The following is a 15,679-nucleotide window of genomic DNA, read 5'->3' as shown; positions in this document are numbered from 1 at the left end:
GACATTAGTGAACCCAGATGGGTTTTTATGAGACTCAATAATGATTTCATGGTCACCATTAGACGTTGATTATTGCCCAGGATCGGTCTCCAGAGCAGTATAAGGTACAGCTGTTTCTTGTTGGCCCAGAATCCTCCGGAATGGGGCATTTTTGCCATATGCCCCATTACTAACATTTCCTAGCAAACTGAGAACAACATAGTGAGGACAACAGAGCACCTGAAACTTTCGTGAAGGATGATGTGGTAGTATTGTTGCTGGTCTAGTAATCCAGAGAGACACGAGTAAGGCTCTGGGGTCGTGAGTTCGAATCCTGCCATGGCAAATGGTGAAATTTGAGTTCAACAGGAATATCTGGAATTAAAAGTCTACTGATGACCATGAAACCATTGTTGATCATCATAAAAAATAATTTGGTTCACTCATGTCCCTTGAAGTTTCTTTATCTGTGTCACAAGTAGACTTACATTAACACTGCATTGAAGTTACTGTGAAAATCCCCTAGTCGCCACACTCCAATGCCTGTTCAGGTATACTGAGGGAGAATTTAGCATGGACAATGTATCTAACCAGCACGTCTTTTGGATTGTTGGAGGAAACCGGAGTACCCTAAGGAAACACGTGCAGAGTCTGCACAGACAGTGACCCAAGCCGGGAATCGAACCCGAGTCTCTGGCGCTGTGAGGCAGCAGTGCTAAACACTGTGCCACCCCACGGAAGGAAATCTGCCGTCATTACATTGTCTTGCCAACATGTGAGTCCAGACCCACAGCAATGTGGTTGACTCTTAAATGCCCTCTGAAATGGCTGAGCAAGTCACAGTGGTAATTAGGGACGGGAGATTTTATAGAAACAAATAAGATTATGAAGGGAATAGATAAGATAGAAGCAGAGAGGCTGTTTCCACTGACAGGTGGAACTAGAACTAGGGGGCATGGCCTCAAAATAAGGGGGAGCAAATTTAGGATTGAATTGAGGAGGAACTTCATCACACAAAGGGTTGTGAATCTGTGGAATTCCCTGCCTAGTGAAGCAGTTGAGGCTACCTCATTGAATGTTTTTAAGGCAAGGATAGATACATTTTTGAACAGTAAAGGAATCAAGGGTGATGGTGAGCAGGCGGGTAAGTGGAGCTGAGTCCACGAAAAGATCAGCCATGATCTTGTTGAACGGTGGAGCAGGTGCGAGGGGCCAGATAGCCTACTCCTGCTCCTTGTTCTTATGTCCCTGGCGCTGTGAGGCGGCAGTGCTAACCACTGTGCCGCCCACATAAGCTATAAGACCATACATTGACGATCTTGGTCAGTCTTCTGGTTAGGGAAATGGAGGAAGAAAAATCACCAGTTGAGATCACTTTCAAATTGTGCGTCTACGGAACATTGTTTCGGGGGGGGGGGGGGGGGGGGGGGGGGGGGGGGGGGATGGTGGGGAGGGTGGGGATCAATAGAGGGATTTTCATCCTCTCACACTGCTGGAGAGAGGGGAAAACATTTTTGACCATTACACATCATTAACGCACAAAACAAAGGAGAACAAAAAAAAGTGCACGTTTTTAAAAAGCCAGCGGGTAAAACTAAACCGAGGTTTGGCACCATCTTGCATGTTAGCGGAATGGCAAGTAATTAACGTAGGTTTAGCGTCTCATCTTACAGTGAATGTAAACCTGTGTAGTGCAGTTCACAAGCAGGAAGGGAAAAAAAAAACAAATCATTCTTCAATTACTCCTTAATTTTCCTAGATCAAAACATTAGAAGATTAGTAATGTCACATTGATTTATCTTTCATTATAAGACGACAGTTTTTCATATTCCAACCAGCTCATTAAAGCTGCTTTATTTAACTCTTTGAGACCTTTCTTCCCTGGTAATGTTTTAAAATACCGCTGCCATTGCCCCTATTTTTTTTTTGCCCCATCTCTGCTGAAGGCAGAAGCCAAGCCTGGGATTCCCTTTTGGTAGCCAGCTTGCCCACCGCGCCTGATTTGGGGAATGCCAGTTAGCTTTTTGACATCAAAGAACCTGACAGCTGAGCCTGGTGCTCTACCCCTCTACCCAGTGGCTGTTATCACGCCTTCGTTTTTCAGTAGGAGTCAGTCAATTGCGATCATAGAATCCCCATAATGCAGAAGGAGGTCATTCGGCCCATCAAGTCTGCACCGACAACAATCCCACCTGGCCCCATCCCCATAACCCCATGCATTTACCCTAGCTAGTCCCCCTGACACTAAGGGGCAATTTAGCATGGCCACGCCACCTAACCAGAGTTTCATGGCAGCATGATGCAAGATTTTGTTTTTCCTTCCTTCTTAGCCTGGGGGAGATTGGACATCCGTCTGATACCAAGCAGCTTCTGTGATTGGTGAGAACCCATAAGTTGTCTGAATGTATCAGACCACACAGCATTTCTTAAACCCATGATTTCTACTGCCCAGGAGGAGAAGAGCAAAGGCACATGGGAAACCCAAGTTCTCCTACATATGATACATAATCCAGATGAGGATGTACATTGACTCTAAGTCAAAGTCTTGGGACTCGCTACCTGACAGCATTATGGCAGCACCTTCATCATATAATTGAATCCCTACAGTGCAGAAGGAGGCTATTCAGCCCATCAAGTCCATATCGATTCTGACAGAATATCTTACCCAGGCCTTCTCCCCTCCACCCTATCCCTGTGACCCCACACATATACAATGGCTAATCCATTTAACCTACACATCTTGGGGCACTTAAGGGTAATTTAGCACGGCCAATCAACCTAACTTGCGCATCTTTGGACACTAAGGGACAATTTAGCACGGCCAATCCACCTAACCTGCACATCTTTTGACTGTGGGAGGAAACCGGAGCACCCGGAGGAAACCCACGTAGACAGAGGGAGAACGTGCAAACTCCACACAGACAGTCACCCAAGGCCAGAATTGAACCCGGATCTCTGGCGCTGTGAGGCAGCAGTGCTAACCACCATGCTGCCCACTCGGGAAGGCAAACTAGGACCTTTCTAAGGGTAATTAGGGATGGGCAGTTCAAATATACGACCATATATTAAGCTAATTTTTCTCCACACCCCAGCTGTGACTGTAACACTACATTCCCCACCTCTCCTTTCCTTCTCCCCTATGTACTCTATGAACGGTGTGTTTTGTCTGTATAGAAACTGCAAGAAACAATACTTTTCACTGTATCCCTATACTTTTGACAATAATAAATCAAATCAAAAATAAATGTTGAAATATTAATAAAGGTGTTTTGATTAATTGGGTCCCCCTAAGTCTCCAAGCATAGTATGCTAACTGAGGGGACCAAGTGCTACTCTAGCTGGATGGAAGGAAAGCACAGTGGTAGGTTGGAAGTGAGACGGGAGGGGGGATGTGTCAATCTTCTTCCCCCCTCTGTCTGTGTCCCCACCCCCCCGCTTACTGTGTCAACTCCACTGGAGAGCATTTCCACTGGACCACAAACCTCCCTCTTGCTTTTCAGGTTTAAAGAAGCAGAATATGCCTCTTGTGTTTTGCAAATGGAGATATTCCCCTCTTGCCCTTTATTGTCACGAAATTTAAGTTTTCTGCAACAAGTGCTGACCCTGATCCCAGTCGACCTTGCTCCTTGCTTCTGTGCTGTCAGGCAGAGTGACGGGCATGATCATTGAGTCTATTGCCTCTCTAAGTAGGGCTCCCGTGGAGATAATCACCCTGTGAATGAACCAGGGGGCAATTGCTGGGGTATGTCGCTGCACCTCTGTTGAATCATCATTGAGGTGCACGAGTGGGGGAAAGGAAAACAGCACGGTGCGAAGAATCGGCAGCCTCTGGACATGCACACACCAGTCTGGAAGTTGCAGTTTCGTGACTGGATTTAGTACAGAGCCCCTGACAGTGTGACTAGGGCTGCGGTGGAGAGCTTTGAAGCCATTAGACAGCCTGACTGCAAGAGAGTTGTGTGCCTCCTTATTGTTGGTCTAATCAATCTCTTGAGTGACTGGAAAATGTTAGGCCCGTTGGACACACTGCATAGCAGCTTGATGTGCAAGGCAGTAGCCCTGTGATTAATTTGTTTTTTTTGTCATTGCACTAGTTGCCTGTTAAATTAACCCTCACGAGCATACCATACTTCCCAGTCTGCACACCCCACTTGCTGACCTAAGTTGGCTTTTGATTTGGCAAAAGTTCTCATTCTTATATTTAAGTACCTCTCCATGGCATCAACCCTCCCCATCTCCAAGCTCCTCCAGCCATCCACCCTCTGAGCTATCAGAACCCCTCTAATTCTGGTCACATGCGCACCTCCAGCTCTCATTGGTTGACCATCCCTTCAGCTGTTCAGTCCCTAAGCTTTGGAATTTTTTTAATTCATTCGCGGGACATGGGCGTCGCTGGCTGGCCAACATTTATCCTTATTTGCCCTTGAGACGGTGGTGGTAAAACACTGAAGTCCACATGCTGTGGGTTGACCCACAATATTGTTAGGGAGAGAATTCCAGGGTTTTCACCCAGCGACTACGAAGGAACGGCGATATATTTCCAGGTCAGGATGGTGAGTGGCTTGGAGGGGAACTTGCAGGTGGTGGTGTTCCCATGTACCTCCTGCCCTTGTCCTCATAGATGGAAGTGGTTGTGGATTTGGAAGATGCTGCATAAGGGCCTTCGGTGAATTGCTGCAGTGCATTTGTAGATAGTACACACTGCTGCTACTGAGTGTCGGTGGTGGAGGGAGTGGATGTTTGTGGATGTGGTGGCAATCAAGCGGGCTGCTTTGTCCTGGATGGTGTCAAGCTTCTTGAGTGTTGTTGGAACTGCACCCATCCAGGCTAATGGAGAGTATTCCATCACACTCCTGACTTGTGCTGTGTAGATGGTGAACAGCCTTTGGGGAGTCAGGAGGTGAGATACTCATCGCAGTATTCCTAGCCTCTGACCTTTCATAATCATTGCGGCCTCTCTAACTTTTATATCTCTCCCCCTCCTCATTTAAGACAACCCTTAAAACCTCATTCTTTGACCAATCTTCGGGTCGCCTGTATCTCCCTTGTGGCAGACGGTATCTGACTACATCCTTCAAGCCACTATGGCTTGAAAAGGCACTACAAAAATGTACATTGTTGTTGCTCTCTGCCAGAAACACGCGCTGGGCGTTGAGGAATTTTTTCTGGTTTGTAAATTCACTTCAGGTTTCCCCATATGTATTTATGTCTTTCAAAAATCTGCTGCCCTTTGTTTTTTTATCTTGTTTCAGAAGATTTATGGTATCCGAACTATTTGTTGCTACCTCTTGAAATTGCGGTCCTGCTGAATCTTTTAGCATAAAATCGGAATGAAAGCAGACAAGTTTGATGCGCCGAGGAGTGTGATTGAGTATGCTTTGTATTGATGGTGCTGCATGTTTTCACATTTGTAATTCACACAGATGCACATAAATCACAGTCGGGGCTGAATGTGTTCATTTTTGCATAATATTGCTTTGGTGGATGTAGGTAGCAATAGGCTGGATACTGCCAACAATTCAAGGATTCCTCCAAGTCTGCAACGTGCATGTTTGTGTCTGTACTTGTTTGGACCCAGACCCTTCATTGATGTTAATGGGAAAGGGAGAATTGAGTGAAAGGCTAGCTTTTTGCCCAGAGGAAGGCAAAATGGAGGTTAACCTACCATGGGCCATTCCCATCATCTTTATATGATTTGATTTGATTTATTATTGGGATACAGTGAAAATTATTGTTTCTTGCGCGCTATACAGACAAAGCATACCGTTCATAGAGTGCATAGGGGAGAAGGAAAGGAGAGGGTGCAGAATATAGTGTTACTGTCACAGCTAGGGTGCAGAGAAAGATCAACTTAATATATGGTAGGTTCATTCAAAAATCTGATGGCAGCAGGGAAGAAGCTGTTCTTGAGTCAGTTGGTACGCGACCTCAAACTTTGTAATTTGATTTGATTTATTATTTTCACATGTACTTACATTAAAAAGTATTGTTTTTTGCACGCTATACAGACAAAGCATACCGTTCATAAAGAAGGAAACGAGAGAGTGCAGAATGTAGTGTTACTGTCACAGCTAGGGTGTGGAGAAAGATCAGCTTAATATATGGTGGGTCCATTCAAAAGTCGAATGGCAGCAGGGAAGAAGCTGTTCCTGTGTCAGCTGGTACGTGATCTCAGATTTTGTATCTTTTTCCCGATGGAAGAAGGTGGAAGAGAGAATGTCCGGGATGTGTGGATCATTGGATGCTCAATAGTATGACTTGTCCTCTTCCTTCTCCCATATCCCCTCCATTTCTCTTCAAACTGAGAGTGAAAATGGTTCACTGGGGCTGTGAACAGGGCAAAGTATTCCAACCATCTTTCCTCATCTAAACCTATTATCGTAATCCTCTAGTCCTTTCTCCCTCATATCCTTGTCCCGCAAGTTCCAAACTCTCACCACTCTTTGGGTAAAGAGGTTTCTTCTGAACTCTCTATTGAGGTTCTTGGCACCTATCTTCCATTGATAGTTCTGTAGTAGAGTCATACGGTCCTGAAGCTTTAACTCTGTTTCTCTCTCCACAGATGCTGCCAGACTTGCTGAGCTTTTTGCAGCATTTGATTTCCAGCATTGGCATAGGAAGATAGGAATTAGGAGCAGGAGTAGGCAAATTCAACCCTTGGAGTCTGCTCTGCCATTCAATCAGATCATGGCTGATCTCTCCCTGGTCTCAAATCCACCTCCCCACCTGTTCCTTGTATTCTTTTATCCCTTTTTTTATTAGAAATATATCTATCTCCTTCCACAGATTCACCCCCTCTGCGAGAAGTAGTTCCTCCTCATCTCAGATCAAAGCAAAATACTGTGGAAGCTGGAATCTGAAACAAAAACGGAAAAATGCTGGAAAATCTCAGCAGGTCTGACAGCATCTATGGAGTGAGAACAGAGCCAACGTTTCGAGTCTAGATGACCCTTCGTCAGAGCACTCATCATCTCAGTTTCAAATCTACCGCCTCTCAACCTTTACCTATGACCTCTTGTTCGAAGGCAGTGTTTTGCTTTTACATTTTATATATATCACACGCCGCATGGCACATGCCTCATGCCATACGCCTCATGCCACACGCCGCATGGCACATGCCTCATGCCATACGCCTCATGCCGCATGGCACATGCCTCATGCCATACGCCTCATGCCACACGCCGCATGGCACATGCCTCATGCCATACACCTCATGCCATACGCCTCATGCCACACGCCGCATGTCACACGCCGCATATCTTCTGTGATATATTATTTTGATGGCCTCAAGTAATGCCCTTCCCCACAAATGGAAAATATTTGCTGTGTCCACATGAATCAAAACCTTTCAGAATGTTAAAAGCTTCCATGATTCCAACCCTCAGCCTTTCTGTTCTGAGAAGCACTTCACTCTTTCCTCCCATCCTTTCCTTGCCTTTGATATGGGGCTTTTTATTCTGCAATTTAAAAAAAAAATGCTTACGTCTAATGTTACACGTTGTTCGATGTTAAGTAAGAGTGAAATAGGATGGAGGAGATGGAGAGAAAATGTTTGATGGACTGTGTGTGTCGGTGTGTGTCGGTGTGTGTGTGTGTCGGTGTGTGTGTGTGTCGGTGTGTGTGTGTGTCGGTGTGTGTGTGTGTCGGTGTGTGTGTGTGTCGGGGTGTGTGTGTGTGTCGGGGTGTGTGTCAGGGTGTGTGTGTGTCGGGGTGTGTGTGTGTCGGGGTATGTGTGTGTGTGTGTGTGTGTGTTGGGGTGTGTGCATTATGAGCGATTTGGGTTAATTTGACTGATGTTTGTTTGAGAAGGGGAGTGAAGGAAAGTGATTTTATGGAGCATGTGTTGATGTGAGAGTTTACCTATGAGGAATTCTACGTGCATCAGGGAGGAACTGGAGCCCAGTCTTCTTTGCATGTGCACACAGCACAACTGCTTTATTTTAGACGGATATTGTAAGGAACCATTTGTCTTTTTAAAAAATCTACTCCCGAAGGATGTCTAGAGTAGCGGCACTTAAAGTTAAATACTCCAAAAGGAAGCATATGTGACAGGCTGATGAAAGCCTAGGCTGTAACTCGCCCTGTCAAACATAATGATTTTTCAGCGTGGTATCTCGAACTTTCCAAATGTACAGTGAGCTCAGTGTGGATGCACATTATACACCACATCAGTTGGATAAACCTGCTAACGTTGCCATCAAATGTAGTTTCTGTTAGGTGAACCTTTCGATGTAAACTTTCAACTGCTTTGTTTTAAGTTTCAAGTTGATTTTATTAGTGTCACAAGTAGGCTTACATTAACACTGCAATGAAGTTACTGTGAAAATCCCCCAGTTGCCACACTCCGGCGCCTGTAGGGGTACACTGACGGAGAATTTAGCATGGCCAATGCATCTAACCAGTGCGTTTTTCGGACTGTGGGAGGAAACCGGAGCACCTGGAGGAAACCCACGCAGACATGGGGGAGGACGTGCAAACTCCACACAGACAGTGACCCAAGCCGGGAATCAAACCCGGGTATCTGGCACTGTGAGGCAGCAGTGCTAACCAATGTGCCAGTAGCTGGGTTTCAGGATTTGAATCCAATTTCATTGGTCCTCAAAGGAGCTCTGGGGGGGGGGAAGATTTGAGGGATGGCCAACTAGCTTTTCTGGAAAGCTGGGAATGTCCCGAGGGGAAAGAAAAGAATTGCTGTGACAAAACTGATACGTGGGACAAAAAATATTATTACTTTGATTTGTGTCTGCCTCTTCTATCAACCAACTTGCATGGTCTTCCCTCACTTTAATCACCTAACCGAGGCAAAATTGAGGTTGGGGGCAGCACGGTGGCACAGTGGTTAGCACTGCTGCCTCGGGTTCAATTCCTGGCTTGGGTCACTGTCTGTGCGGAGTCTGCACGTTCTCCCTGTGTCTGCGTGGGTTTCCTCCGGGTGCACCGGTTTCCTCCCACTGTCCGAAAGATGTGCTGGTTAGATGCATTGGCCATGCTAAATTCTCCCTCGGTGTACCCGAACAGGCGCCGGAGTGTGGCAACCTGAAGATTTTCACAGTAACCTCATTGCAGTGGTAATGTAAGCCTCCTTGTGACGTTAATCAATAAACTTTAAACTTTCTCCATTGGTAAATCATGAAAGCAGAAAAAATACTTCTTTACACATCCAAAACAATGAGCAGAAACCCCTGGAATACTGATCTAACCTTGTTTAACCCTGACCAGCTAGATTCTGCGGAGAACATATTTGTGGTCCCAAGCCAGAAGACATAGTATTTCATAATGTATTTGATGTCTGTCTCTACATATCCCTCTAATCTGTATTTCCCTGTATCACACGATGTTACACCACCCCCTTTCTTGATACAATCGCAAGTGAGAAAATTTAATTTTCTGTCTCTGAAGAACTCTCCCCCACCCCTGGTGTGGTAGCCAGCTTTCCCTGAGTCAAGAGGATTGATTACCAGCTGCCTTGAAAAAGCCCAGAAGGGAATGACGGGGTGATAACCTTCCCCAGGCAGACGTGCTACCCCTTTTGTGGAAGCTCCTTTGCTTCGATTCGTCATGGTCAGGGCTCAGTTTGTGTGGTGTTCAGCAACAGCAGTCTAGGAACAAAAGGAGGCCACTTGGCCCCTCTAGCCTGTTCCGCCATTCACTTACAACATGGTTGATCTGTCATCTTAACAACTGCCTTGGTTCCATATCCCTGTGTAGCCTTACCTAACAAACATTTTATCAGTTGCTTTTTTTTTTGATATTTTCAATTCGCCCCAAGTTTCGACAGCTTTTTTGGGGGGAAAGTTGTAAATTTTTGTTTGCAAAAATGGCAAAAAGTACTGAGAACCATAAAAAGGTTGCAGCGCAGAAGGGGGCCATTTGACCCATCTTTTCCATGCTAGCTCAAAGACATCCAGGGGCCTTTTCTAATCCCACTTCATGACGTCACCTCTGTTCCAGCTCTCATTTTAAGGTTGTGTCTAATCCAGCCCCTTCTCCGTGATTTCTGCGTTCCTCCAGACCTGGCCTCCTACACACCGCTGGCTTTCATTGCTCTCCCACTGGTGGCCATGCCTTCAGCTGTCCAGGACCCTCCACGCTCTGTAATTCGCCCCCTAAATCTCTCTCGGCCATTCACTCTGCTTTTCTATCTTACTCTCCTCCTCTTAAGACTAACTTCTGGCCACTTGTCCTCGATACTCATCGAATCCCTACTGTGCAGAAAGAGGCCATTCAGCCCGTCGAGCCTGCACCGACAACAATCCCACCCAGGCCCTAGCCCCGTAACCCCACGTATTTATAACCTGTTAATCTCCCTGACACTAAGTGACAATTTAGCATTGTCAATCTACCTAACCCTTTGGAGTGTGGGAGGAAACCGGAGCACCCAAAGGAAACTCGCACAGACACGGGGAGAGCATGCAGACTCCACACAGACAGTGACCCACGATTGTACAGTGGTTAGCACTGGTGCTTCACAGTGCACAGACCTGGGTTCTATTGGGGGGTAGGTACAGGGGAAATGTTAGGGGGAAGTTTTTCACACAGAGGGTGGTGGGCGAGTGGAATCGGCTGCCGTCAGTGGTGGTGGAGGCAAACTCAGTAGGGTCTTTTAAGAGACTCCTGGATGAGTACACGGGACTCAATAGGATGGAGGGCTATAGGCAGGTCTAAAAGGTAGGGATATGTTCGGCACAACTTGTGGGGCCGAAGGGCCTGTTTTGTGCTGTAGTTTTCTATGTTTCTATTCCTGGCATGGGTCACTGTCTGTGCAGAGTCTGCACGTTCTCCCTGTGTCTGCGTGGGTTTCCTCCAGCTGCTCCAGTTTCATCCCACAGTCCGAAAGACGTGCTGGTTAGGTGCATTGGCCATGCTAAATTCTCCCTCAGTGTACCCAAACAGGCGCCGGAGTGTGGCGACTAGAGGATTTTCACAGTAACCTCATTGCCGTGTTGATGTAAGCCTACATGAGACACTGATAAATAAATTCTTAAGAAAAAGCCGAGGCCGGAATTGAACCCAGGCCCCTGGTGTTGTGAGGCAACAGTGCTGACCACTGTGCCACCCAGCCCTTGTACGACTCTGCGTCAAAATCTGTTTGTCAACAAAGTATCCTGTGACGTTTCGTTGAGTCAAAGGCAGGAGATAAATGCAGGTTGTTGCAGTGCAACTAAATGCTCGAATGAACTGCAGCCATTGTGCCGACACTTGAAGGGCTTCCCTGAGAAGATGATTTGAGATTGGGGGCCAGCTCCCACATTAATGCCGGTGTTGCCCATCAGAACACTGGAAGGCACATGTCCAGAGATCTCAAAATGGCGCGTGTTCCTCTCTGCTCACAATGACCCCAGAACAGAAAATGCTGGAAAACCTCAGCAGGTCTGACAGCTTCGGTGGAGAGAGAATAGAACCAACGTTTCGAGTCTGGATGACCCTCCTTCAGAGCTGGCGAAGTGAGACCCAGTAAACCTACATTCCATCTGCGCTGGCTTGCTGCTGGTCTTGTCCCTGCCGTGCGCGCTCTTTGTACATTATCTTGTCTCTTTGTTGGCATCGACCTGCCAACAAGGCCTCGGGTTTGCTGGGAGCCGGGGGAACGGGGGAAATTGATTAGGTGCGAGTCAACTCTTATCCAAAGTGACGATGGTTTCAATGCTGCTTCTCTTTTGAGAGGGGTTGCTCACTTTTGCGAGTTGTGTTCTTGGGAATCACCAGCAAAAGCTGTGCTTCATGAGAGATGCGCGTTGTGGTTTTCGAAGGAATTAAATCTGGAATGGCTGTGGGATGAAACTAAAATGAGATGTGGCACTTGCTTGTCATAAGAGAGAGAAACCAGGGCAGAATTGGCTTGAGGGTCTCCTCTTGTGCAACTCCTTGGCAGAGTTCCATGTTTAATCCAAAATTGAAAATTGTCCTGTGTCATGGCAAAATTTAAAATGCCAGTGTACAAAAGCAAAGGCAGAATGTGGCTGCAAATTCAGGATTTTGTCAGCAATATTACTTCAGTTCTTCTAGAATTCATACCTGGGTAAGTTAGTGTGTGAAATTCAGGTTCCTGGAGGTATGTTTTTCTCTCTTGACAATTTGACAGCTTTCTCTCAAGTGGAATTTGTTCCCCCTGATCAGGAAATATTAACTTTGCAGTATTTTCTGCGCAGGAAGAGTTTGACCCAGGGACAAATGATTCCTTTCGTTGTAACACACCACGCTTCGGGTTTTTATTTGTACTTTTCAATCCAGTCAAAGTATGCAGAGATGGGTGTCCAAGTGGAAAATACTATTCTTCTTAAGTTCTGCACTCAAGTGTTACAGTTCAGGGCTTTTAAAGTGTGGCTGTTTCTTCAGGTCGATCTTGTATTCATTTTTTCATCCATCTCACCACTCCATCCATCCACCCCCATCTCCTGTGTTGTCTACTGGCCTGAGAAAGGACTCACATTTGAGTTCAATTCTAAATAATCAGGTTTAAGACACTTTATTTACCCCCCCCCCACCCCCCGCCGCCCCAGAAACAATGTGAGTTTAACAAAATATGTAGTTTTTAGAACATGCTGCAACCCTCCTCAAGTCCCTCTCTCCCTCTAACTCTCCCTCTCTCCCCTCTCTCCTCCTCCTCTGTCTCGCTCCTTCCCTCTTGCTCCCTCCGTCTCGCTCCTTCCCTCTCGCTCCCTCCGCGTCTCGCTCCCTCCGCGTCTCGCTCCCTCCGCGTCTCGCTCCCTCCGCGTCTCGCTCCCTCGCCCCCTCGGTGCCCCCCCGGTCCCACCCACCCCCTCGGTCCCCCCCCCCCCCCCGCCCCCTCGGTCCCCACCCCACCCCCTCGGTCCCCACCCGCCTCCTTGGTCCCCCCCCGCCTCCTCGGTCCGTCCCCCCCCCCCCCCCCCCGCCCCCTCGGTCCCCCGCCCCCTCCGTCCCCCCCTGCCCCCTCGGTCCCCCCCCACCCCCTCGGTTCCCACCGCACCCCCTCGGTTCCCCCCCCCGCCCCCTCGGTTCCCCCCCCCCGCCCCCTCGGTTCCCCCCCCCGCCCCCTCGGTTCCCCCCCCCCTCAGTCCCGCCCCCCCCGCCCCCTCGGTCTCCCCCCGCCCCCTCGGTTCTCCCCCCCCCCGCCCCCTCGGCTCCCCCCCCCTCAGTCCCGCCCCCCCCGCCCCCTCGGTCCCCCCCCGCCCCCTCGGTCCCGTCCCCCCCCCCCCCCCGCCCCCTCGGTCCCCCCTGCCCCTTCAGTCCCCTCGGCCCCCCCTCTTCCACCTGTTCTTCCTTCCTCACCCTCCTTCTTTCCCACTTCACCCTCCTTTTCATTCTTCCCTACTCTATTTTGCTCTGACTTGCGCCCTCGCTCGCTCACTCACACTTTCCCTTTCTCGGAGATGAGAGCTCTATTTTCTTTTGTTCTCAGTCTTTAGCAGCCAAATAAATTAACTCGGGCCTCGACACAGAAACCTAAAGAGGCACATGATTAGAAAAAGCAGCAAGTGTAATCCATACTTCAGCTGAGTGACCAGCCATTCCAGTGTTTTACATTCTGTCTTAATCAGGAAACATTCCGTTCTGGAAGACACAGGTAATCTCTAAGCCAGCACTGACTGGCGCAATGTTGCCCCTGACGACCATCAAACGTGTTGGTGGCGTGCAGTATTTTGCAAGTCAGATCATGTTACAAGCGCTACATAAATGTAAGTTGTTGTTGAATTGAACAGCCCGCGCACTGACCTTCGTCAATGTTTTTCTCTGCTTGCCCTGCAGCTGGTCGCTGTGTACGAAGAGCAGGAGGTGCACCGTGCGGGTGAAGTCGCCAATGGCAGCCTGGCAGACAGGCAGAGTCCGGATACCTTCGAGAGCGAGCTGGCAGCCCAGCTCGCGGCCTTTCAGCCCATCGCGGGAGAAATTGAAGTCACCTCCTCAGCGCTGAAAGGCAGTGAGTAGATGTTTGCCTCCGTTTACACGAATAAAGTGGATTGAATTCATGTTAACTGATACTGATGAACCATCGCCCCGGCTGGGTTCCAAATCTGTTCACATGATATTTGTTGAGCTGATCCGAGCCTTATAACATACGTGACAGGTGTCATATAATATGGTGCGTGTGTGTGTGTGTATAAAAGTGTGCAGTTACTCCCCCAAGTTTTCTCCCTTCGTAAACTTATGTCTCCCTCCATCTCTCTATCCCCCTCCCTCTATCTCTCTCTCTCTGTCCTTGTCTCTGTCTCTGTCTTCCTCCCTGTCTCTCTCACTCTCACTCTCTCACTCTCCCTCCTTCCCTGCGTCTCTCCCTCTCTCCGTCTCTCTCACTCCTTCCCATGTCTCTCTCACATTCTCCCATGTCTCTCTCACTCCCTCCCTCCATCTCTCCGTCTCTCTCTCTCCCTCCGTCTCTCACTCTCTCTCCCCCCGTCTCTCACTCTCCCTCCCTCCACCTCTCACACTCCCTCCCTCTGTCTCTCTTTCACTCCCTCTTTCTCCTATCTCCCCCTCTCTCTCTCTGGCGCTCCCTCTTTCACCCCCCACCCCCCCCTCCTGTCTTTCTCTCCCTTTCTCTGTGTTTCCTCCTTTGATTTTGCTTCCTTGTTGGGGGTCACTTGAAGTCAACTCCTGCAGCTCCCACTCTTAAGATCAGTGAGTTCAGGGCACTGGGATCCAATGGGCCTGATTTCCATAGCAATGAAGAGGTGCTTTAACCTATTATTAATCCATTGGTGGGACCCATTGTTCCATTTGTTTAAAACAGGAATGGGTAAACATGGTGATGCTTTCTGTCTCTTTATTTCTGGAGAGCAATTTTAGTTCACAATGAGTTGCAGTGTATCCTTGGGGTGCTGGCTCTGTCATCCCCATGGCAACCCTTTATCTCGGTGAATAAATGGACTGCCCGATGAGATGTTTAGCCCCAAGGTAAAAGCAAAGTACTGTGGATGCTGGAATCTGAAACACAAGCAGAAAGTGCTGGAAAATCTCAGCAGATCTCACAGTATCTGTGGAGAGAGAACAGAGCCAATGTTTTGAGTCTGAATGACTCTTTGTCAGAGCTCTGATGAAGAGTCATCCAGACTTGAGATGGCTTAGCCCTACTTACTTGACAGCAGTGTGCCAAGTTTGCTCCCTGGAGTGAACCAAATTTAGCTGATTTTAGCCAAGGCAATGTTGATTCGTCATAATTTACCTTGTTCTTGTTCTTCCTACACTTGGGAGGGCAGATTGGAAGGAGATTGTCCTGGGTTCCTGTTCTGAATAGTTAACTGCAAATCTTGTCCACATGTCCGTTCTTGGCCTTTTGCAATGGAGAGTGAAGCCCAACGTAAACTGGAGGAACATCACCTCATTTTCTAATGAGGCACCTTACAGCCTTCCGGACTGAACGTTGAGTTCAACAACTTCAGGGCATGAACTCTCCCCTCCACCTTCACCCTATCTATTTTATTTCATTTCTTCTTTTTAACTTATTCATCCATTTTTATTACTTTATTTTTATTGTTCAAGTCGCTACCTTCAGCAGAAAAGGAATGGACATTGGAATTTGAAAAAATAAAGTAAAGGGGTGTAGTAGCTGTGATTTATTCATTGTCTGCTTTGGAACATGTAAATTCCAAACATATTGACAGTTATACCCCTCTTATGAAATGTAGACTTTCAGGATAAAGTCCCTGGTAATTTGCAGTCTTGCTGTGTATGATTGATACAAGAGAGGGGGCCAAAGGGGCCATCTGGGTCACATCAGTGG

The 15,679-nt window shown here is 47.8% G+C and overlaps 1 protein-coding gene across 4 annotated transcripts in view; it reads left to right on the top strand.

Annotated features, from left to right (window-relative positions):
* Window positions 1-15,679, top strand: part of LOC144503886 (partitioning defective 3 homolog B-like) — a 1,029,287-nt gene that overhangs the window by 274,742 nt on the left and 738,866 nt on the right. For all 4 annotated transcript variants that reach the window (XM_078228918.1, XM_078228917.1, XM_078228919.1 and 1 more), the window contains exon 3: window positions 13,708-13,879. In XM_078228918.1, the coding sequence (XP_078085044.1) occupies window positions 13,708-13,879 (172 nt within the window). The remainder of the gene's footprint in view (window positions 1-13,707; window positions 13,880-15,679) is intronic.

The sequence above is a fragment of the Mustelus asterias genome, chromosome 14 (genome assembly GCF_964213995.1).
Source record: "Mustelus asterias chromosome 14, sMusAst1.hap1.1, whole genome shotgun sequence".
Classification (NCBI taxonomy): Eukaryota; Metazoa; Chordata; class Chondrichthyes; order Carcharhiniformes; family Triakidae; genus Mustelus; species Mustelus asterias.
Note: the sequence above shows the minus strand (reverse complement) of the source record. Positions and strands in the feature narration are given on the sequence as shown.